The sequence below is a fragment of the Otolemur garnettii genome, unplaced genomic scaffold, assembly GCF_000181295.1.
Source record: "Otolemur garnettii isolate 467f Iridium unplaced genomic scaffold, OtoGar3 scaffold00003, whole genome shotgun sequence".
NCBI classification, from domain to species: domain Eukaryota; kingdom Metazoa; phylum Chordata; class Mammalia; order Primates; family Galagidae; genus Otolemur; species Otolemur garnettii.
In genome coordinates, this window is record NW_003852398.1 from 27,573,109 (window position 1) to 27,583,428 (window position 10,320).

At 39.8% G+C, this 10,320-nt stretch overlaps 1 protein-coding gene across 1 annotated transcript in view; it reads right to left on the reverse strand.

Moving 5' to 3' along the window:
• FBXO38 (F-box protein 38) overlaps nucleotides 1-9,605 on the reverse strand; it is a 55,110-nt gene extending 45,505 nt beyond the window's left edge. Inside the window, 2 exon segments of the mRNA XM_012809245.2 lie at nucleotides 1,220-1,408; nucleotides 9,550-9,605. Coding sequence (XP_012664699.1) covers nucleotides 1,220-1,347 — 128 coding nt within the window. The 5' untranslated portion in view covers nucleotides 1,348-1,408; nucleotides 9,550-9,605.
• Between the last annotated feature and the right edge of the window lie 715 nt (nucleotides 9,606-10,320).

Sequence of the window (10,320 nt, forward strand, 5' to 3'; positions counted from 1 at the left end):
GAAAGCATTGAGTAAAATCATAATTTTAGTCCAGGAAACAATAGGAAAAAAGGGAGAACACAATAATAACCATTACTATACCAAGCATTTATACCATGCAGTGTGCTAAGTGTTTTTAGGCATTATCTTACTGACTCCTAATATTATCACCTTTTTATCTATCATTGGTCCACAGCTAATAAATGATGAACCCAAGATTCAACCTCAGGTCTCTAACTCCAAAGACAAAGTATGGAAGAATTTATTTATGTGACTGGTATAAATAAAGACAACAACTAAAAGAAGAGGGTAGTGGAAACTGGAATTAATAGTTTTCTTTCTTTCTTTTTTTTTTTTTTAGTTTTTGTTACAACAGTTTGGGCAAAAAAATAATTTTCCAAACAGTTTTCATTTTTAACAAAAGCATTTCTTGTGTTATATTAATCACAAAACAATTCTAATATGTGCACTGAATAGTAATGATGGGCATTATTTCACAAAACTTTTGTTTTAATCACTTAACTATATGTGCTCATTTTTTTTTCTTTTTTTGAGACAGAGTCTCACTACGTCGCCCTTGGTAGAGTGCCATAGCATCACAGCTCACAGCAACCTCAAACACTTGGGCTTAGGCGATTCTTTTGCACTCAGCCTCCTAAATAGCTGGGACAACAGGTGCCCGCCACAATACCTGGCTAATTTTCTTGCAGTTGTCATTGTAGTTTAGCTGGCCTGGGCTGGGAATTGAACCCGCCACACTCAATGTGGCTGGGGCTGTAACCATTGTGCTATGGGTGCCAAACCTGTCCATGCTTATTGACCAAAATAAGTTTCACTTTGGGTTGTGGCTAGAGTCAGAAACACAGCCTTATGTTTTACATAGTTGGTACTGTGACAAGGTGGTAACACATGTCAATCAATCTTTCAGCCAATAAAAATTCCAAGAAGCCCAGAAACGTTAACAGTCAAGAGAAAGGATACCCAATAGAACTTTCTGTAACAAAAGAAGTAATTTCTATTTGTCATCTGTGCTGTTCCACAGAGTAGCCACTAATTGCACATGGCTAACAAGCACTTGAAAAGTAGCTTATGTAAAGGAGAAAATGCATTTTAATTTTATTTAATTTGTACTTACATGTAGTATGTAGCTAGTGACTACCGTATCAGAGAGCACAGCTCCAGGGTCTGCTCCTATATTATACATTCCAGGTAAGTGAAAGTTAACCCAATAAAATCTTACCGAAAAATATGGCAAAGTACTTCATGTGAAAGTTGATTCATGTAGTCCTTTGTTTCATCTGATGTTGTTTCCTCTGGGATTTCATTATTCATAAGACAGGTTTTAACACTTTTCTTTCGTGGTCCCATTGCTGTGTACTCTCCAGTATCAAAGAGCAAACCTTTCCTTGTTTATTTTGAGTTTAAAGCACTGAAAAACAAGCAAAGAATACAGTAGACTAAAAAAAAAAAAAAAAAAAAAATTCCAAAGACAGAAATTATCCCAACTAAAACCTAGGCAAAACAATGTTTATTATAAAATATACACAAAGGTAGTACTAGTACAATGTTATACCACATTCAAATTAATAAAAGTATTAATTTGTTCTATGCAAAAAACATGAGATCATCTAAAGAGCAGTTGAAAATATAAATAACCATTATTTAGAATTAGCAAAAACCCAGGAATCAAGAATTCTGTGTTCTAATTTGTACTCTGTTGTTGCCTAGCTATTTCATTCAACTTTTCCAAGTGTCAATTTTTTTCGTATGTAAGAAAGATCATTAAACTAGGTAAACAAAACCCCTACCAGCTTCAGGAATTTGTGGTTCTAGAAAAGCCTCTAACACAACAACATGATAGGATTCATGATTTCTTAGCCTTGGACCTGCCCCGAACTACTTTTATTGACTTGCATCAAGCTTTTAAATTCTTCATTCTTTCACACATAAAGTGAGGGGATGAGAGTAATGGGTCATAGACCCCTCTGTGAACCTAATCTCCTGGAAAATCAACACAAGTTCACCCACAAGTTCAGATGAAGAATGAAGCACTCTTTCTCCTTTCCATGTAAATCCTGAGAAGTTAATTCAGTTTTATATCACACATACATGCTGCTTTTGGAGGAAAGGAGAAAAGAAAAAAAAGAGAAAAGAAAGGAGGGAGTAATGGAGAAGTGAAGGAGGGAGAAAGTAGATTGAGTACCCAGATATTTTTCTGTTTTGTCTTGTTGATCAGCATTTAGAGTAACATCTTGATTGTCAAACTGTGTGGGAATAATTATTTTAAAATGGATATGGAACAGTTCACCCATGAATTCATTAACTCAGACATGCCACTACATATTAATTTTGAATTAATGAGGTTCATCCATGTATTCGTTAATTCAGACATGCCTCTACAAATTAATTTTGAATGCCTGCTGTGTCTAGCATTGTGAACTAAGGACCCTGGAGGGAAGTGGAAACAGATCATCAAATAACCATGAGAATGAGCTCAGAATTACAGAGATAAATGATATAGAAAAAGAAAAGACAGTTCTAATGGAATACAGAACAAGAGGGCTTGAGTCCTGATGGTTTTCCTAAGGACAACTGAGCTGATAACTGAGGGGAAGAGCAGGAAGCAACCATGCAAATCGAAAGTGGGAAGGAAGGAAAGCATTCTTGGAGGTGCAAGAGTATGTGCTAAATCCAGGGAAGATGCTGAGCTCTCTTAAAGAACTGAAGTAAAACTAAAGGTATTAGGGTATAGTGGGTGATAAGGTGAATAAGATGAAGATCAATTCCAGCAAGGCTCTTAATACTTAATACAATGGGCAACCAGTAACCAGTTTTAACAATGAAAGAAACAGACTACACACCAGGAGCTCAGAATGACAAGGCACCAGGTGGGCAGAGGTTACCGAAGTGTATGGAGTTCCTGGGGTTCCTTTGCTTCAGCAGTAAATGGGAGCACACTACTAAACTAAGTGCACCATCACAGACAGCGCATGCTCGCAGTCTCTTCTTTCCTCACTGAAAGGTTATGTGCTGTTTACTTCTTGAAAATGTCAGAAGGCTTGCCTTCCCCTGTACCCCATCCATATACCCAAAGACCCCTCCACCACAGTAATTCACTGCTTCTAACCAGTTACGGCCTAAAAAAATCAGTCAAGTAAGTTTTTTAAACTGTTGTGTGGATTAGCATCATAGTAGAATTCTGCAAAGATAAGGCACATGAGCTATTAACACATAACACTGAATTTACGACGCCTATTTTGGCTTCTCAGACGTTTACTTCCACGTTATCCCTCACATTCTGACTAACGGATTTCTGGAGAAACAAAGTTTATACTCAGAACTGCCCACGAAAGAAAAAAAAAGGAAGATGCTCACCTGTTTCTGATTACATCATTGCCTACCCACCTTTTCATATTTACTGCACCCTCTGAAGGTATCTTTCCATCTTGTTCCTGAAACTGCTCTACAGTTATTTCAAATTTCTAGTCATCAATTCCAATAGCCTCTCCCTCACCCCCCGCCAGCCCATCTGATCCATATGTAGTACAGGGCACTGCTGACCACTCCTTTTTTGAAACCCTCTCATCTTTTGGCTGTCAAATTGATATTCCCCCTGGCCCCTGCCATTCCTCTATGACCATTCTTCAGCCTTCTTTGCCAGTTGAGCCTCAAACTCTCCCCCACCTGGCAACTGTACTCATTCCTAAGACTTCAGCTACTACAAATATATTTAAAGAAAACCAAAAAAAAAAAAAGATTTCCAACTCTCCTTCCTACTTCTCCTGAGCTCTGACCTTTACTTCCTCTGCCCTATGAGCTGTCTCGAAAACCTAAACATCCTTCAAAGCTACTACATCCAAACTAAACCCCCTCCATACCACAAATGCTTCTCTCTCAAAACATGGGAGACTTGGGACTCCATGCAGAATCCCAAGAGCTGATGGCATCTCTCTTGAATGTATCCCCTCTCTTACTTGCTTTTGTTTTTAACTAGAGGAGTAACAAAAGCAAGTGAGAATAGAAAATTGCTGTAATAGGCTTTGTTGTCTTGTTCTCTGCCCACTCTTACATCTAATACATCATTATCAGTCACTAAACACTGCTTTCACTTAAGAAACTCAACAAGGTAAGGAAGGTTCAAAGCAGCCGCAGGTTAAAAGAAAAAGAGGAAGGAAAATCCATTTATCAGAAATAGAGAATGAGATGAATTAGAGGGGGCCTAGTAGAAAATTCATGGAGAATGAGAGCCAGGTGAGTACAGGCACACCTCAATTTATTGTGCTTTGCTTTACTGTGCTTCGTAGAGAACGGTTTTTCTTTCTCTCTCTCTTTTTTTTTTTTTTAAACAAATTGAAGGTTTTGGCAACCCTGCGTTGAGGAAGTCTATTGGCATCATTTTTTCAACAGCATGTACTCACTTCATATCTCTGTCACATTTAGTAATTCTTACAATATTTCAAACTTTTTCATTATCATATGCTTTATGATAATCTGTAATCTCAGCATTTATTACTGTAATTGTTTGGGGGGCACCATGAACCACACCCATATAAGACAACAAACTTAATAAATGTGTGTTCTGATTGCTCCCTCAATTGGCCATTCCTCCATCATTCTCTCTCCTTGAGCCTCCCCTGTTCCTTAGGACACAATAATATTGAAATTAGGCCAATTAATAACCCTACAGTACCCTCTAAATTTATTCAATTGAAAAGAAGAGTCAGAGATCTCTCACTTTAAATCAAAAGCTAGGCATGATTAAAGTTGGTGAGGAAGGCACATTTAAACCCAACAGGCCAAAAGCTAGTCCTCTCAACCAGTTAGCCAAGCTGTCAAGAAAAACTTCTTTAAAAAAATTAAATCACTGCAGATACACTGTAAAGGGCAAGCGAATGGCTACTTCAGTGAACACACAAACGATAACAAAAGCAAAACAACCTTATTGCCAATATGCAGAAAGTTTTAGTGGTCTGGACATTCAAACCAGACACAATATTCTTCAAGCCAAAGCCTAATCCAGAGCAATGCCTTCTCTTCAATTTTGTGAAGAGAGGTAAGAAAGCTACAAAGAAGAGATGGAAGCTAGCAAGGGTTCAGTTCTTGAGGTTTAAGGAAAGAATTCATCATCATTAACATAAAAGTACAAGGCAAATTAGCAAGTGCTAATGGAGAAGCTAAGTTATCCATAAGATCCCAGCTAAAATAACTGATGAAAGTGTCTACACTAAACAGATATTGAATTTGTAGAAGAAACAGCTTTATAATGGAAGAAGATGCTATGTAGGACTAGCTAGAGCAGCGGGTCTCAACCTGTGGGTTGCGACTGTAGTAAAGGGCCGTGGCATTAGGAAGGTTGAGAACCACTAAGCTAGAGAGAAGTCAATGCTTGGCTTCAACAGACAGCTTCTCCTGTTAGGGGCTAATGCAGCTGGTGATTTCAAGCTGAAGCCAATGCTCATTCACCATTCCGAAAATCCTAGGACTCTTTTAAGAATTATGCTAAATCTACACTGCCTGTGCTCTATAAATGAAACAGAGCTTAGGTGACAGCACATCTGTTTAAGGTTACTTTTGAGATCTGCTCAGAAAATAGATTCCTTTTCAAACACTACTGCTCACTGATGATGTATCTAGTCACTCAAAAGTTCTCATGGAGATGTATTAAGGAGATTACTGTTGCTTTTACATCTGACAACATAACATACATCTGCAGCCTTTAGATCAGCGGTTCTCAACCTGTTGCTTGTGACCCACAGGAACTGTATTAAAGGGCCGCAGTATTAGGAAGGTTGAAAACCCACTGCCTTAGATCGAGAAATAATTTTGGCTTTCAAGATTGATTTTAAGAAACAGATTTCTTAAAAGGCTACAGCTGCTACGGACGGACGGTGATTCTTCTAAATTGGGCAAAATAAACTGAAAATCTTCTAGAAAAGATTCACCATTCTAGATGCCATTAAGAACATTCATGATTCGTGGGAGGTCAAAATATCAACATTAGCAAGGATTTGGAAAAAAGTGATTTCAACCCTCATGGATGACTCTGAGGGGCCAAAGACATCAGTGGAGGAAGTCACTGCAGATACACTGTAAATGGCAAGAGAATTAGAAATGCAGCGTGAAGATGTAATTCATCATAAAAGTCCAACAGGTAAGGAGTTGCTTCTTATGGGGTGAAAACAGAAAAGTGGTTTCTTGAGATATAATCTAATTCCAGTAAAGATGCTGTGAACATTGTTAAAATGACAACAAAGGATTTAAAATAGTACATAAATTTAGTTGACAAAGCTGCAGCGGGGTTTGAAATGACTGACTTCAATTGTGAAGGTATTTTACTATAGTAAATCAAACAGCATCACATACTATGAAGAAATTTTTTTGTGAAGGAAGAGTCAACAATCAGTGAAGCAAACCTCACTGCTATCTTATTTCAAATGCCATAGCCAACAAGCCTTCAGCAGCTACCCCCTTCCCTGATCAGTCACCAGTCATAAAGACTGAGGCAAGACTCTCCACCAGCAAAAAATTATGACTCACCAAAGGCTCACTCAGGTGATCATTAATATTTTTCAGCAGTAAGGTACTTTTAAATGAAGGTATGCTCATTGGTTGTATTAAACATAATGCTACCGAACACTTAATAGACTATAGTACAGTGTAAATATAACTTTTTTATGCATCAGGAAACCAAAAGTTCATGATGTTTTACTGTGGTGGCCTAGAACCTAACCTGCAATATCTGAAGTATGCCTGTATAAAGAACAGGTGAACATAATATGAAATGACTCATCTTGTAGCACTAGGTGTTACTTCTGGGTTAGCAAGTTCTGGAGCAGCAGTGGGTAGCAACCCACAGGAACTAGGAACTGTATTAAAGAGCCGCAGCATTAAGAAGGTTGAGAACTACTGTGGAGGATCAGACTCTGAACCTCAGAGAGATGTCGTTCTGTACAAACTATTGAATCCCAATAAATTAAAAGTTAAAGGGGCCCTGAGAGACTACTTTGTCACATAGTTCTCAATTTTTTTGTGGGTCACAGACCCAACTGAGAATACAATAAAAGCAGCATATCCTCAATCCAGATTCTGGCAAGCAGAGTTACATATACAGGGTGTTCATTGAGACACATCAAAGCTCATCCAGAGATTCCCACACAAGACATCAGGCATCCCAGACTATATCACACACCCTATTATCAGGTCAGTGCTCTGCCCTCTATAGCTATCTTCCTGCATTCCAGAGTTATGTCCCAATGCGTGAAGATGAGCTTCCAGATGCACTGACTGATATGCCTCTGATCACACCTTCTTTCACAAATTAGGGTTTGTAGTCCACCTAATTCAGGTTCCCACATAGCAGGCTAGTCATTTGGGGTACCCTAGTTATTATACCTGATTAGCAGACTTGAACTGTAGGAAGCATCACATTTGTCCTGGTATCCCAAGCACATTCCTAAACCTGAGTTGCTTACAAGTACTCTTTACATCAGGGTTCTTCAAAAACACAATTTCTCTGAGTGCTCTTCTTTTCTGCTGATTTAAATCTCTTTCTCATCCTAAACAGAACTATACTTCCTCTACTAGGTCACTTGAATTGTTTCCAAATTACCCCTATCTTTTAACTCTCAATGTTCTAAGCTGTATCCACTTCTTACAGAGGAGCACCATTTTCTAGCTTGCAAAATTAAGTTCTTTTAATCCTCTATTTCCTTCATAAGGATTTTCACATTTACGATTCCTAATTCTCATATCGCGGATACCTACAAAATTCTTACCTCTATGTCTTAACTCTCTATTATCTGTCACAACTAAAATCCTCCCATACTTGTCCTATCTTGTCAATGCCCTTCTCCATCCTTCACTTGTTCTACTAATTACTCCTTTCATCACATAACACCAGGCTCTCTAGAGCACATAGTTGTCTTTCCTTAGCATACTTCACAGGCAGTGATTAACTTATGCTGCAATTGACAAGAAAGTTAGGCACCTCTACTTTTAAATTTTTACAATTCTGAATCAATTTCTCCTTCTCTAATCAATGACAATTTTCTGAAAAAGTTTCTTCTTTCCTTGACTGCTATTATCTACTTACCCATCCCCTCATTCAGTTATTTACTATCTAGGAAGTACTACTAGGTAGTGATAAAGTCTTTCACTCATGAAGCATATAATCTCCACTTATTACAGTCTCCACTTATTCAACCCTGCATTTTACATATAAGGAAAGCGAGACCCAGAGACATGAGCTAGCTTGCCTAAAGTCACAAAGGCAGAGTGTACCAATACTGAAGTAACAATACAGATCCTCAACTCCATTTCAAGTCCAATTTTATTTCAATATACCACTTTACCTTACTGAAATCTAATTACACCTTTTCCTCCTACACTACACATTAATATCTTCTTGACTAAAGTGTGTACCTCTAGGCACAAAATCATTAAAAGAAAAAGGTACACAGAAGTCTACATTCTGCACCTAAAGAGGGCTTTATAAACACAGCATCACAAATTTTAAAGAGGAAAGGACTCTTTAACAGATCATCTTAATCAACAATTCCAAAAACGAAGGTTAAATACAAGCAGGTTTTGTTTTCAATCTGTAACTGCACAGCATGTACTCTTCACAACACACCTTCTTCATCTCCCTGAAAATCATGGCTGTGGATACAGGAAAGGGGGCTAAGAGCCAGTGACTAATCCAACACCTTTCTTTGACAAATGAGAAATCTCAAGTCCAGAGAAAGAAAGGGATTTGCCCAAATGAACCATCACGTTAATAGCAGCTTTAAGACAAAAACCAAAGTCTCGTATTTTCCACTTTGCTGGTTTAGGTTTATAAGAGGAAGTTTTCTGGAAAGTGTTTTCCACTGCACAGGAACCCTCCTAAGTGCCCAGATGCCCTTGGCCATCTTGGTGTCTGAAAAGAAACAGGGTAGACATCTCTCATCACTCATCTCTCATCACCTGAAACAGGGTGAAGGCAGAGCATGCTTTTCAGGTCCCTCTCTGAGAATCTGATGCCCAGATACCAGGGATATTAAAGGCATCCAACACGTTCAACTGCAGCCCAAAGCGGAAAATGGACCTGAACAAGGTCACATAGTGAGTCTGTGGAGGAGACAAAACTAAAACTCGGGGCTCCCGATCCCCAGACGTGGCACCCTTTCAAAGATGTGGTCATTGCTTCCCGCTCTGGGACTCCCCTCAGTAAGCTGACGACAGGTCTTCTTCAATTTAATGGCCTAAGCACCGACGTAATATTAAAGTCGCGGAATTCGTGATGCCGGGAGTAGGAGTCTCAGAAGTGGTCCCGGCCAACCCCCACCCCCACCCCATTTTGTTGCGGAAATCGAGGCCAAGAAAGGGTTCTTTAGACCGAAATTTTAGGTCGGTTTCAGACAAGGCGAAAAACCCGCAAGCAAGGCCTCGAAATCCAGGAACCACAAACTTAACCCCTGCTGTCCCAAGAGGGCTAGGCCCGAAGGGAGCCGGAGCCCGAGAGCCTCCATCCAGCCGCCTCCGCCCCGCCGCCTGCCTCCTGGCCCCAGGCCCTCTCTGCCGCCGCCTCACCTGCGCCGGCCCACCGTCTGTTAGTGTGGTTGAGAGGGAGGGAGAACGCTACAGACACTTCCCGCGGCCCCCACCGCCGACGGGCTTCCGCTTCCGCCGCCGCTCGGGCATTTCCGGAGTGTTGTTATCCGGGGCTGGGCCTTCGCCCGGAGTCCATGTTGGGCGTGGCTGCCGTGTTGCGGCGCGGCAGCCATGTTGAGCGTGGCAGTTCGGTAGCCGTGCTGTGGATTTCGCTTCAGGAAAGCGTTTGGTGCCGTTCCAGAAGCGCCGAAAAGCCGATACGCCAGAAGCAGCCCCCACCGTGTGTTTGGCCGACCATTCCGCAGATACGCTGTGATCTTAGATAAGCCTTTGGACCCTACCTTTGTCATTTGAAAAATAGATAGGTTAGGGTAGAGGTTTTACCAGAAACGTTGATCTAAAAACATCTTTTTTTTTTTTTTTTTTGGTAAGAGGAGAAGTTAAAGATATTATTGTTAAATCATACCTTCTGGGATTTGGGGGACATTGTTTTTCATATCAGTATTTCCCTGCAGTTGTGACAAGTAGGTAGGAATCAACTTAATCGTTTTTTTTTTTTTTTTCCTTTGCTCAATGGATAAGATCAGGAATTATCTTCTTTGAGTATCACACAGATGGACTGAAATTCACATTTTTTTCTTTCAAATCACTTTTTTGCCCTTACATAGATGCAACTAATATAGGCTAAAATAAGTAGATTAAGTTACAAATCCCCTGTAGGGAAGTTAGTGTGCATTAAAGTTATATAAG